The following is a 15,163-nucleotide window of genomic DNA, read 5'->3' on the forward strand; positions in this document are numbered from 1 at the left end:
TAATTCCTTTACTAATTTTCTTTTAATTTCAATTAACTTTAAATCACAGGTTTAATACCACACAAATCATAATGTTCCAGAAGTGAAAAGTAGGGTTTAATACCACACAAATCATAATGTTCCAGAAGTGAAAAGTAGAAATACCACAGCTACACAGGAATTTACACATGGGTCATAAACAAATCAAATCAAACCCAGAGATGTCAGTTTCATTTTTATACATTGTGGATTTTTTTTCCCATGCTATATTATGTAGTACCTATTACCAAAAAAACTATATGCTATTTTCTTTATGGAATTAATACATTTCACAATGAATAATGGTATCCAGTTGCATCCATTATTTTGCCAAAGAACAGATATCATTCTTTTTGGGGGAATGGGTTAAACTTTTAGAAGTGTACTATCCTGTAGAACCATCACAACAATCAAGGTATTTCACATATAAAGCCATGTTGTTCTCATGTGGAAGAACTAAGATGAGCTTTCCTAAACCTCTAACCAATCGTTCTTGGTCAGCCACCCTGTGGGACACATCCTGTGATTTCTCTGTTTGGATTCAGATACTCCCCATCATTCTAATAGGGAAGAGGCAGAATTCTCATTACTTGAACCCACAATATGGGGACCATTCAGACAAAGTCAGCCTCCACCAAATAGACTCTGAAAATAGAGAGGAGGGGAGACAAGGATTTCTCAGTACATGTGCACCTCCCACCTCTAATCTGAATGTTCTCTCTCTTTCCAATTGTGCCTCCCCTCCAGCTTCATCCACTTCTGAGGGAAATCCAATTTACCAACAGTGCTGGGGAGGATGTTTCCTTCCATGAAATAAGACACCGTATGGCACACTATGATATCCACAACATTGTGAACTTTCCTGCTGGATTTCGGTTGCTGATTAAAATCGGGGAGTTTTCCTCTGAGAGTAAACATGATCAAAGCTTGGTCCTCAATGAAGAAATGATAGAATGGCCTGTTGCATTCATGGAGGTGTGAATCCATGGGAGGAGAGTCTGAGGGGATATTATGTGTGAGACTTTAAATAAGCATTCAGTTCCCATTTCACATCTTGGCTCCAAAAGGTATGGTGTTGCTTATACATATATGAGCCAGTGTGTATTAGAAGTGCATGTTTGTATTAGATACTGTTGTTTTTATTCTGGGCATATTTATGCATCCAAAGGTTGAGTGACTAGAAAGAGCAATGTTAAGGAATAGAGATAGAGGTCAATATGTAGACATAAAATTACTAAATGCACGTCTACACAAATTCCAAAATTTTATTTCAACTTTTTTATTTATATAACGTGAAAAAACTTCATGTATTAGATATATATTTATAAGCATAGTGATATTTTAATCATATGGTGAGAGTCATTATTATGTTTTGATGCAGTATGAATACAAATAAATTATGAGTGGACTTATTCATCATGTATTTGTAGAAACTATTCCCATTTTCTATATTTTCATTGTGTTTGCCAATCAGTTCGGGTTTTCTTCTGAATAGCACCTCTTAGCTGTGATAAAAAATTTTATCATTATTGTGCTCTTTAAATACTCCAGACAATTTTGTTATTGTTTTATACAGCTGCTGTACATTATATTACAAATCTTTGGTAATCTAGAATTGTTGTTCTCCCTGGGTCTAGAAGTCCAGAAGTAGATCAATAAACAATGCATGGTTTATAACATTCCTCACCATTTCTGTGTGGGCTTGTCTTTTCCTAGGTAGTTATTCAGAACTGCATCTAGTCATTCTGATTTTTTGATATTTTTCTGGCATGTAAAATCTACTCAATCAAGGAAAGAAGCATGTAAAATAGTCTCAGACATACACATTCTCAAAATAATTACCACATTAAAAGCTGAATGGAAAAGATTTCACAGGAAGCAATTCAAGAAAGAAAGAAATGCTTAGCATAGATGTGGTTATGAATGAAATTAAAGTGATCAGGTACCTCATAATATTTGCTAGACAGCTGATAAACCAGGGATGAGAATCATAAAAACTCCAAATTGGATGTCTAGGTAAAAATCAAGGAGATACAGATCAAGGAGGGCATAGTGATGACCTTGGGGGTGATGAGAAAAACAGAGTCATCCTATCACAGTGCCTAATGACATATAAAACAATGACCATCACTTTTCTTCCCCCCTCAGACTCCTCAGTCTTTGTGTAGCCAGAGGTGTGGTCCAGGATTCAGGAAAATACCACAGGAAGGAAGACCTGTCTGCTGCTATACTTGTGTTGTTTGTCCAGAGAGAGACATTTCCAATCATACAGGTAAAAAACCCTATAACTGACCTATGAGGACTCCAGTCTCTGAACTCTCTCTCGATAAAAAGGAAACCAAGAGTATTTGTATTGGGATCAGAGTGCCCTATTGTTCTCCATGCACACCTTCACTCACTCTTTCCATACCCTTGTTGTATGCTCACTATCACCATCTCATTATATGTAAGCTGTTGTCTGGTGATGCTCATCCTCTCTAGTTCTACTCTGACACTGATTCTATCTGGCATCCTTCTTTCCCATCTGGTGCTGGAGGAGACTGTCTCAATCTGAGACCTAATGTCTAAACAAGAAATATAATATTTATGTTTGTTAAGGCTCCCTTTGGATTTCTAAAGGGCTTGAAATCAAAACTTTTCCATACACAACTGATGAGCAGGGTTCTACTTCACATGAATTGTGATGGGAATACTGTATTATTTTCTGTGCTACATCTTTGACATTGTGCATGGTGTGCAGTACACATAATGAATGCCACCACTTTGTCCTTTGAATGTATATAATTTAGTAAGAGAACAAACAAGGTGAATATAGAGATACAGCATCCTAAAAATGATCTTACTTAGTAACACAAAAAAAACCTTTGCAAAAGGCCAACATTTAAGCAATGTTAAATATCAAAGCCAATTGTTTTGAGAAATGTGAAAATGTACTAAGTCTCATTGGTAAATAGTTTCACTATTCAATGTATAATAAATATATTTATAATAATTTGAATTCTTCTGAAAGGATATTTCAGTTCACATAATCTTAGCTCTAGAATTGTTTTCATTTCAGTTACTTCAAACAAGTTATATAGTTTCCAGTAAAAAGATAACAAAAAAAGACTTTAAGTTTTGTGAAAATAATCAACATGCAGTAAGTTAGTGAAAAAAGAAAACTAATGTGTCATACACTGACCCATTGTACAATGTACATTTGCATATCTGTGTCTAGTGCATCTCTGAGCCAGATGCCAGAAGCACCTACATAGTCTATAAAAAGTAAAGGGTACACCTTGAAAAGAATTTTAAGAGAGAATTCCTCAAATTTTTATAGATGCTTATATTCTCTTTCTTTTTTTTCACAAATATGTTTATTTCTTCATTTCAATGTCAGTTACAGAGAGAGGGAGAGCATAACAGAGAGGGAGAAAAGTGACAGAGAAGATCTTCCATCAGGTAGATTCACTCCCCAGATGGCTGTAATGGTCTGAACTGGGCCTGGCCAAAGCCGGAAACCAAGAGCTTCTTCCAGGTTTTGCAGAGGCACAAGTATTTGGCCTTCCTATGATGGTTTTCCAGGCACATTTGCACGGAGTTGGTTTAAAAGAGGAGCAGCCAGGACATGAACTGGTGCCTGTATGGGATGCCATCATCCCAGGCTGTGGCTTTTCCTCCTACATCACAACTTCAGTCCCTGAAGTTTGTATTCTTGCATGAACACCAAGGATAAAAACAGAGTAGGACTCTTACTGCAAGTGTAGTCCTACTAATACCATTTTTTTGCTTTTTTAAAAAAAGATTTATTTTATTTGAAAATCAAAGATTCAGAGAACAGGAGAGAGAGAGAGCCTCAATGTAATTGCTCATGCCCCAGAGGAAAAGAATGGCCCAGGCTGGGCCAGGCAGAAGCCAGGAGCCAGAAGCTTCATTTGGGTTGTCCAGATGGCTGTGGGTGTCCCAATTACTTGGACCACCTTCTGCTGCTTTTTCTAAGTTATTTGCAGGGAGCTGGAATGGAAATTGATCAACTGGAACACAAAACAATGTCATATGGGATGCTGGCATTGCAGGTCGTGGCTTTACCTATCATGCCACAACACGGACCCTATTTTTGTTTGTTTAATGGACATTTGATTAAAAGAAACATATTCACCAACTGGCCTGTATTTAATGACTTCTCTCATGCTGTAGAAGCAGAAGTGCATTACTTCAAGTGAGAAAATGTGGTGCCCAATGTGGTGTTCACATGAGCTAAAAAGGTGAAAAAGCCATGCTTTCAGGTTAACAAGAGTGTGTTTCAGTGACATCATGAAAATACCACTTACGGCTATATTACCTCAGAAAGACAACCAGCTACAATTCTCTTACATTCAATCACAGTATCACAATATTTATATGGAAAGAATGAAAAGGTGAGTCCATGCAGGAAATTAGAGTACTGAAAAAATTTATAGAGGTCCCAGGAATCAGATATCATTTATATACGTCGTCAACATCTGAGGAAAAGTAAGAAAAACCTTAACACTGATGACCCCAGAAAAATATTCTAACCCATGTGAATCTAAGGCTCCTCCTGAGAAAGACACTGGGGACTGTAGAGAAGAGGGCTTGGAAGAATCTCATGCCCATATGAAATATAGGAAATTCATCATTCTATAGAAATTCAAACACTGAAAAAAAAAACCTCAGAGTGACAGAATGAGACCACAGAGCCCCATGTGCAAAGGAGCTTCCTTGAAAGACTTTCTTCCACAGGAGATAAGCATTCTCCCTTGGTCAGGAATGTAGAAATATCCTTTAGTGTTTCTTGGTATACATCAGAGCAGGATGGACTCACTATGACCCTTTTCCTGAACAGGGAAATAGGAGCAAATTGTGAAATGGAAACGTGAATCTTGCTTTTCCCCACAGATGCAGAACAATGCATCCCGTGTGCAGATCACGAGTACCCAAACTTGGAGAGAAACCACTGCCTCCCGAAACTGGTGACCTTCTTAGGCTTTGAGGAATTTCTGGGGATGGCTCTGACCTGCATGGGTCTGTGCTTCTCTGTCCTCACAGCTGCAGTCCTCTGGGTCTTTGTGAAGCACCGAGACACTCCCATCGTCAAGGCCAATAACAGGACCCTCAGCTACATCCTACTCATTGCCCTCCTCCTGTGCTTCCTCTGCTCCTTACTCTTCCTTGGCCGTCCCAACACAGCCACCTGCCTCCTGCAGCAAATAGCATTTGGCCTTGTGTTCACAGTGGCTGTTTCCACTGTGCTGGCCAAGACCATCACTGTGATTCTTGCCTTCAAGGTTACAAAACCTGGAAGAACTATCAGGCGATTGCTGGTATCAGGAGCTTCTAACTCTGTCATTCCTATCTATTTCCTGATCCAACTGGTTCTTTGTGGTATCTGGCTTGGGACTTCTCCTCCCTTTATTGACACAGATGCACACTCTGAGCATGGCCACATCATCCTGGTGTGCAACAAGGGTTCAGCCACTGCCTTCTACTGTGTCCTGGGATACCTGGGCTCCTTGGCCCTGGCAAGCTTCACTGTGGCTTTCCTAGCCAGGAACCTGCCTGACACGTTCAATGAATCCAAGTTCCTGACGTTCAGCATGCTGGTGTTCTGCAGTGTCTGGGTGACCTTCCTGCTTGTCTACCACAGCACCAAGGGGAAGGTCATGGTGGCCGTGGAGGTCTTCTCCATCTTGGCCTCCAGTGCGGGGCTCTTGGGCTGCATCTTCCTCCCCAAGTGCTACATTATTCTCTTAAGACCAGAAAGGAGTTCTTTGAAAGGCTTAAAGAAAAGAGTAAGTTCTAAGGGATCCTAAAAATTTCCACTTGTTTTCCTGTCACATTTTCAGGGTTTAGGACCAAGAATGCAGGCTGAGTAGCAATCCAGATATATGAAGGAGCTAAAATGGATTTTTCCTTTATAAATGACTTGTTAGTTGGATGTTTAGCCTAGCAATCTGAGCTCATGGCATCTATTTCTGGCTCTGGTTTTGGCCCCTGACCTGGAGTTTTGAGTCCTGGGGGCCCTCGGAAGGAAGTGGTGAATCTTCATGTAACTTGGTCCTGGCACCCATGTGAAAATCCAGGGTCTGAATCCCTGTTGTTGGTTGTAACCTCAGCCCAGGTACAAGCATTGGGGGTGTAGATGTGTGAAGCATCGAATAGGAGGTCTCTTGGTTTCTATCACTAACCTTCTGTTTCTCTACATCTCAGAGTTAGTAATGGAGTTCAGGGAAATTTTTAAATTGAGTAAAAATGAATCATGCTTTAAATGAAACCTCTGATGGCCATCAAGGCTACAACAGCAAGGTTATTTTTTAAAAAGATTATTTATTTATTAATTTGACATGTAGAATTACAGACAGTGAGAGGGAGAGACCGAGAGAAAGTTCATCCTTCCATTGGTTCACCCCCCAAATGGCCGCTACTGGCGGAGCTAGCCTGATCCAAAGCCAGGAGCCAGGTGCTTCTTCCTTGTCTCCTATGTGGGTGCAGGGCTGAAGCACTTCGGCCATCCTCCACTGCCCTCCTGGGCCACAGCAGAGAACTGGACTGGAAGAGGAGCAACTGGGATTAGAACCCAGTGCCCATATGGGATTCTGGTGCCGCAGGTGGAGGATTAACCAAGTAAGCCACTGCGCCTGTCCCCAGCAATGTTATTTTATATTTAATAGCTATCCCTGAAATGGTGGAGACTGAATTAATTTCTATTTATTTATCAATGTGCAGACAATGTAAGTGTTCTTATTTGCTAAGACATCTAATTAACATGCTTCACATTCTGTTTGCCCTGGCTGTTGAATGTTTGTCATTTATTTGTTGGCATTGTGATTTAAGTGAGATTTCTTTCCTAGATACAGGAGGTGCTAGGTCATGCAGTATTCCACTGTGGATATACCCTGTTTTCCAAAAAAATCTTAATAAATACTCATTGTTGAGCTATTTTGAAATGGTATCTTTATCACACATACATGGGATATTGATTTGCACATGTGAATGACTCAGTAACTATGTTCTTCAGTCAAAATACTGGTTATGTTATTCCCTTGTTTTAATTTTTCTTTTTCCAATAGCATATGGGGGCAGAATGCTGTGTGATTGATGTGAAATTCTTACAGCCAAATTGAAACATTTTTAAATTGTTCAAATCAGTTGGATTTATACATTCAGATTGTGCACACTGTGTTCACATTTGTGCAATAGTCTTCTCTGTGGATTGAATGCATCTTCATCAATCTATAAAAATTTCTGCATTAGTAGTCATTTTCTAACTCCCATGACCTCATATCATGCAACCAATCATCTCCTTCAGTTCCTTCCTTCCTTCCTTCCTTCCTTCCTTTCTTCCTTCCTTCCTTCCTCCCTTCCTTTCTCCCTTCCTTCCTTCCTTCCTTCCTTCCTTCCTTCCTTCCTTTCTCTCAAGGGAGTAGTGCACTTCCATTTTGATTATGGCCTTGTTTAAATAAGATCAGAGTTTGTGAACTCTAGAGGCTTCCATAGCCTTGGCAGCTCATGGCAAATGTTTTGGGTGATCACCAATGTCATAAATAAGAGTATCAATTGTTAAATCAACAATAGGAGTCACTGTGCACTTGCTCCCCATGTAGGACCTCCATCCTTAATGTATTGTACTATGAGAATTAACAGTAAAATTAGTCTTTAAAGAGTACTTTATACTTTGTGTGTGTGCATGTGTGTGTGTGCAAACTGTTGAACTCTTTACTTAGTATAGAGTTGTATATAAAGATAATTGAAAATGAATCTTGATGAAGAATGGGGTGGTAAAGGGAATAGGAGCAGGGATGGTTTGGGGATGGGAGGTTGGGTATGGGTGGAAGAACCACTATAATCCAACAGTTGTACTTTGGAAATTTATATTTATTAAATAAAAAGCTTTCTAGTCAGTATGTGGCATAGGAGTGTGGCTTCATTCAATTGGATCCAGATTCCAAACCCATCCACATTGCAGCATGCATCTTTCATTCCTTTTTTTAAAGTGTAGTTTTCCATTTTACTGATTTTCATCATTCTTTTTTTTAGACAGGCAGAGTTAGAGAGAGAGAGAGAGAGAGAGAGAGAGAGAGAAAGGTCTTCCTTCCATTGGTTCACTTCCCAAATGGCTCTTACAGCTGGCATGCCATGCTGATCAGGAACCAGGTGCTTCCTCCTGGTCTCCCATGTGGGTACAGGGCCCAAGAACTTGGGCCATCCTCCACTGCCTTGCTGGGCCACAGCAGAGAGCTGGACTGGAAGAGGAGCAACTGAGACTAGAACCTGGCACCCATATGGAATGCCAGTGCTGCTGGCAGAGGATTATCCGAGTGAGCCATGGTGCCATCCTGATTTTCATCATTCTGCTTTGCGGTTTTATTTTCTTTTTTTCTTTTGCTGAACCTAATATTTGTTTTGTTATTTTTGTGATAACATAGTTTTAGTTTGCATTATATTCAAAGACTTAATGCTCCAACAAACAAAATGTTCAACAAATAAGCAAGAAGTCCATAGTTCTGCAAGAATATAGGCCAGGGCTATAAATACATGTTTTGGTCCAGGCATTCTGAACCATCTTCATTCTAGAATGCTTCCTGGTCCTCGAAAATTTTCTTTCTTTGGTAACCTTTTAAAAATATGTGTTAGTGGCTGGCGCCATGGCTCAATAGGCTAATCCTCTGCCTGCAGCGCTGGCACACTGGGTTCTAGTCTTGGTCGGGGTACTGGATTCTGTCCCAGTTGCTCCTCTTCCAAAGGGACCAGTACGAACATGAGTTTCTCTCTCTCCGCTTACCTCTAAAAGGTGAGCAAAACAAAGAGCAGGTGCCATTTTGGTCATTCGTAAAAGCTGCGTCAACTTAAGGCTGTGCCCGCCCACAGCCAAGCTGACTCTGGGTGTGTGTGTGAATTACTTCCCTTCTGAATAAAAAAAAAAAAAAAGATTTACCACGCCTAACCTGGGAGTGTCACCTTTGACACACCCTTAATCCTGAGGAACCAAAGAGAGCTCTCTGGCCACACCCATCTCAAGCCTCTAAGGCTGCATCAAAGCAGACAGTCCACTTAATACAGGCATAGTATAACAAGAAAAAAATACCACAGCGAGGGAAGAAGAATCCAAATAACTCCACAATGTCAAGCAACAAACGCAGAAACTGAGGAAACCAGAACAAGGAAGACATTATGACGCCCCCGAATGAACAAGACACCTCAAGCCAAGATTATGAAGATGATGAGATGGAAAAAATGCAAGATACAGATTTCAAAAAATTAATAAGAACATTTAGAAGTTTCCAAAAACAAATGCTTGAGCTATATAAATCCTTACTGGACAGGATAGAAAATCTCTCTTGTGAAAATGAAATCTCAAGGAGGAGTCAAAATGAAAGGAAGAATCTAGTAGAACAGGAAAGCGTGATAGTGAGCAGAAATCAAAATGAAATGAAAAATTCAATAGATCAAATGACAAACACATTAGAGAGCCTTAAAAACAGAATGGGTGAAGCAGAAGAGAATATCGCACGTAGAAGGCAGAGCACAGGAAAGTATACAGTCAAACCAAAGAAAAGATGAGGAAATTAGAAATATAAAAACTATTATTGGGAATCTAAAGATTAGAATTAAAAAACCCAACATTTGTGTTCAAGGAATTCGTGAAGGCATGGAGAGAGAGAAAGGATTAGAAGGCCTTTTTAGTGAGATACTAGCAGAGAACTTCCAGGGTTTGGTGAATGACAGAGACATCCAAGTACAGGAAGCTCATAAAAGCCCAAATAAACATGACCAAAAGAGATCCTCACCACGACACATTGTAATCAAACTCACCACAGTGAAACATAAAGAAAAGATCCTAAAATGTGCAAGAGAAAAATGTCAGATTTCTCTCAGAGGATCTCCAATTAGACTCACAGCTGACTTCTCATCAGAAACCCTACAGGATAGAAGGGAATGGCCAGATACAGCCAACATATTAAGAGAAAAAAAAAAAAACTGCCAGCCCAGAATATTATATCCTGCAAAGCTCTCATTTGTGAATGAAGGTGAAATCAAGACCTTTCATAGCAAACAGAAATTGAAAGCATTTATTGCTACTCATCCAGCCCTGCAAAAGATGCTTAAAGATATGTTACACACAGAAACACAGAAACACGATCATCAATATGAAACCTCACAGAAAAAGATCACAGGAAGTTCAAAGCATATATTAGAAAATATCTTCGGCAAATGGCAGGGCAAAGTTACTACTTATCAATAGTCACATTGGATGTTAACAGCTTTAACTGTCCATTTAAAAGACACAGATTGACTGACTGGGTTAAGGAACAAAACCCATGAATTTGTTACTTACAAGAAACACATCTTTCCAATAAAGATGCATATAGATTGGAAATGAAAGGCTGGAAAAAGATACAGCATGCCAACAGAAATGAAAAAAGAGCGGTCATAGCCATCTTAATATCAGACAAAATAAACTTTAACACAAAAACTGTTAAGAGAGACAAAGAGGGGCACTATATGATGATTAAGGGATTAATTCAACAGGAAAGTATAATGATTATCAATGTATATGCACCTAATTACAGGGCACCATTTTATTTAAAAGATTTGTTAAGGGACTTAAAGGGAGACTTAGACTCCAATACAATAGTACTGGGGGACTTCAATACCCCACTCTCAGAAATAGACAGATCAACCAGACAGAAGATCAACAAGTATACAGAAGATTTAAATGACACTATAGCCCAAATGGATCTAACAGAAATACAGAACTTTTCATCCTACTCTTGAAGAATTTACATTCTTCTCAGTAGTACATGGAACCTACTCTAGGACTGACCACATACTAGGCCATAAAGCAGTTCTCAGCAAATTCAAAAGAATTAGAATCATACGATGCAGATTCTCAGACCATAGGGGAATGAAGTTGGAAATTAGAAACTTAGGAATCCCTAGAGCATATGCAAACACACGGAGGCTGAACAACATGCTCCTGAATGAACAATGGGTCATAGAAGAAATCAAAAGAGAAATCAGAAATCAGTGTTGAGAGGTAAGTTTATAGCAATAGCTGCCTACATCAAGAAATTGGAAAGGCACCAAATAGATGAGCTTTCACTGCATCTCAAGAATCTAGAAAAACTGCAGCAAACCAGACCCAAATCTAGTAGGAGAAGAGAAATAATTAAAATCAGAGAAGAAATCAATAGGATTGAATAAAAAAAAATTACAAAAGATCAGCCAAATGAGGAGCTAATTTTTTTAAAAAATAAACAAAATTGACATCCCGTTGGCCCAACTAACTAAAAAAAATAAAGGACACAAATCAATAAAATCAGAGATGAAAAAGGAAATGTAACAACAGACACCACAGAAATAAAAAGAATCATCAGAAATTACTACAAGGACCTGTATGCCAGCAAACAGGGAAATCTATTAGAAATGGATAGATTCCTGGACACATGCACCTACCTTAATTGAACCAGGAAGACTTAGAAAACCTAAATAGACCCATAACTGAGACAGAAATTGAAACAGTAATAAAGGCCCTCCCTACACATAAAAGCCCAGGACCAGATGGATTCACTGCTGAATTCTAGCAGACATTTAAAGAAGAACTAACTCCAATTCTCCTCAAACTGCAGAACAATCGAAAAAGAGGGGATTCTCCCAAATTCTTTCTATGAAGCCAGCATCACCTTAATTCCTAAGCCAGAAAATGATGCAGCATTGAAGGAGAATTACAGACCAATATCCCTGATGAACCTAGATGCAAAAATCCTCAATAAAATTCTTGCCAATAGAATGCAACAACACATCAGAAAGATCATCCACCCAGACCAGGTGGTATTTATCCCTGGTATGCAGGGATGGTTCAATATTTGCAAATCAATCAATACATCACATTAACAGACTGCAGAAGAAAAAAACATGTGAATATCTCAATAGGTGCAGAGAAAGCATTCGAAAAAAATACAACACTCTTTCATGATGAAAACTCTAAGCAAACTTGATATGGAAGGAACATTCCTCAATGCAATCAAAGCAATTTATAAAAACCCATGGCCAGCATCCTATTGAATGGGGTAAAGTTGGAAGCTGAGATTTGGTACCAGAGAGAGATGCCCACTCTCACCACTGCTATTCAATATAGTTATGGAAATTTTAGCCAGAGCCATCAGGCAAGAAAAAGACATGAAAGGGATAAAAATTGGGAAGGAAGAACTCAAACTATTCCTCTTTGCAGATGATATGATTCATTATTAGGGGACCCAAAGAACTCTATTAAGAGACTATTGGCACTCATAGAAGAGTTGGGCAAAGTAGCAGGATATAAAAGCAATGTGCAAAAATCAACAGCCTTTGTATACACAGGCAATGCCACGGCTGAGAAAGAACTGCTAAGATCAATCCCATTCACAATAGGTACAAAAACAATCAAATACCTTGGAATAAACATAACCAAGGAAGTTAAAGATGTCTATGATGAGAATTACGGAATCTTCAAGAAAGAAATAGAAGAAGATTCCAAAAAATGGAAAAATCTTCCATGCTCATGGATTGAAAGAATCAATATTATCAAAATGTCCATTCTCCCAAAAGCAATTTACAGATTCAATGCGATACCAATCAAGATACCAAAGACATTCTTCACAGATCTAGAAAAAATGATGCTGAAATTAATATGTAGCCACAGGAGAACTTCAATAGCTAAAGCAATGTTGTACAACAAAAACAAAGCCAGAGGCATCACAATACCAGATTTCAGGACATACTACAGGGCAGTTGTGATCAAAACAGCATGGTACTGGTACAGAAACAGATGGATAGACCAATGGAACATAATAGAAACACCAGAAATCAATCCAAACACCTACAGCCAACTTATATTTGATCAAGGATCTAAAACCAATCCCTGGAGTAAGGACAGTCTATTCAATAAATGATTCTGGGAAAACTGGATTTCCACGTGCAGAAGCATGAAGCAAGACCCCTACCTTTCACCTTACAGAAAATTCCACTCAACATGGATTAAAGACCTAAATCTATGACCCGACACCATCAAATTATTAGAGAGCATTGGAGAAACTCTGCAAGATATAGGCACAGGGAAATACTTCTTGGAAAAGACCCAGGAGGCCCAGGCAATGAAAGCCAAAATAAACTATTGGGATTGCATCAAATTGAGAAGTTCCTGTACTTCAAAAGAAACAGGGAAGTGAAGAGGCAACCGACAGAATAGGAAAAATATTTGCAAACTATGCTAAATAACGGATTAATAAAAAGAATCTACAAAGAAATCAAGAAACTCCACAACAACAAAACAAACAACCCACTTGAGAGATGGTTCAAGGACTTCAGTAGACATTTTTCAAAAGAGGAAATTTAAATGCCTAACAGGCACATGAAAAAATGTCCAAGATCACTAGCAATCAGGGAAATGCAAATGAAAACCACAATGAGGTTTCACCTCACTCCAGTTAGAATGGCTCACATACAGAAATCTACCAAGAACAGATGCTACTTAGGATGTGGAGAAAAAGGGACACTAACCCGCTGTTGGTGGGAATGCAAACTGGTTAAGCCACTATGGAAGTCAGTCTGGAGATTCCTCAGAAAGCTGAATATAACCCTACCATTCAACCCAGCCATCACACTCCTTGGAATTTACTGAAAGGAAATTAAATTGGCAAACAAAAAAGCTGTCTGCACATTAATGTTTTTTTTTTATTTTTTTATTTTTTTTATCTTTTATTTAATGAATATAAATTTCCAAAGTACGTCTCATGGGTTACAATGGCTTTCCCCCCCATACCGTCCCTCCCACCCACCACCCTCCCCTTTCCCACTCCCTCTCCCCTTCCATTCACATCAAGATTCATTTTCGATTATCTTAGTATACAGAAGATCAGCTTAGTATACCTTAAGTAAGGATTTCAACAGTTTGTTCCCACACAGAAACATAAAGTGAAAAATAATAGATGATTTTTTTTTAAATGATGATGAAATCAGATCAGACCTATTGTCATGTTTAATCCCAGTGAGAGTCAAGTTGGGAATTGATAGTTTCTTTTCTTTTTTTTTTTTTAACAGAAGATCAGTTTAGTGTACATTAAGTAAAGATTTCAACAGTTTGCACCCCCATAGAAACACAAAGTGAAATATACTGTTTGAGTACTCGTTATAGCATTAAGCCTCAGTGTACAGCACATTAAGGACAGAGATCCTACATGAGGAGTAAGTGCACAGTGACTCCTGTTGTTGACTTTACAAATTGACACTCCTGTTTATGGCATCAGTAATCTCCCTATGCACCAGTCATGAGTTTCCAAGGCTATGGAAGCCCCTTGAGTTCTCCGACTCTTATCTTGTTTAGACAAGGTCATAGTCAAAGTGGAGGTTCTCTCCTCCCTTCAGAGAAAGGCACCTCCCTCTTTGAAGACCTGTTCTTTCCACTGGGATCTCACTCACAGAGATCTTTTTGCCAGAGTGTCTTGGCTTTCCATGCCTGAAATACTCTCATGGGCTTTTCAGCCAGATCCGAGTGCCTTTAGGGCTGATTCTGAGGCCAGAGTGCTATTTAGGACATCTGCCATTCTATGAGTCTGCTGAGTATCTCACTTCCCATGTTGGATCACTCTCCCCTTTATTTATTCTATCGGTTAGTGTTAGCAGATACTAGACTTGTTTATGTGCTCCCTTTGACTCTTAGTCCTTTCATTATGATCAATTGTGAACTGAAATTGATCACTTGGAATAGTGAGATGGCATTGGCACATGCCACCTTGATGGGATTGAATTGGAATCCCCTAGTATGTTTCCAACTCTACCAATTGGGGCAAGTCAGCCCGAGCATGTCCCAAATTATACATCTCTTCCCTCTCTTATTCCCACTTTTATGTTTAACAGGGATCACATTTCAGTTAATTTTCAACACTTAAGAATAACTGTGTGATAATTACAGAATTAAACCAGTCATATTAAGTAGAACAGACAAAAAAAAAATACTATGAGGGATAATGTATTAAGTTGTCCATTAGCAGTCAGGGCTATGCTGATCAAGTCACCATTTCTCATAGTGTCCATTTCACTTCAGGAGGTTTCCTTTTTGGTGTTCAGTCAGTTGTCACCGATCAGGGAGAACATATGGTATTTGTCCCTT

General features: G+C 39.0%; 1 protein-coding gene across 1 annotated transcript; it reads left to right on the plus strand.

Annotated features, from left to right (window-relative positions):
* The first annotated feature begins 843 nt into the window (after positions 1-843).
* On the plus strand, positions 844-5,828 carry LOC127485628 (vomeronasal type-2 receptor 116-like). The gene is made up of 3 exons (XM_070067758.2): positions 844-993; positions 2,167-2,290; positions 4,915-5,828. The coding sequence occupies exons 1-3, from the start codon at positions 844-846 to the stop codon at positions 5,826-5,828; spliced, it is 1,188 nt and encodes a 395-aa protein (XP_069923859.2).
* The last annotated feature ends 9,335 nt before the right edge of the window (positions 5,829-15,163 follow it).

This window comes from Oryctolagus cuniculus, chromosome 16 (assembly GCF_051225735.1).
Source record: "Oryctolagus cuniculus isolate XC-2025 breed Fujian yellow rabbit chromosome 16, ASM5122573v1, whole genome shotgun sequence".
Lineage (NCBI taxonomy): Eukaryota > Metazoa > Chordata > Mammalia > Lagomorpha > Leporidae > Oryctolagus > Oryctolagus cuniculus.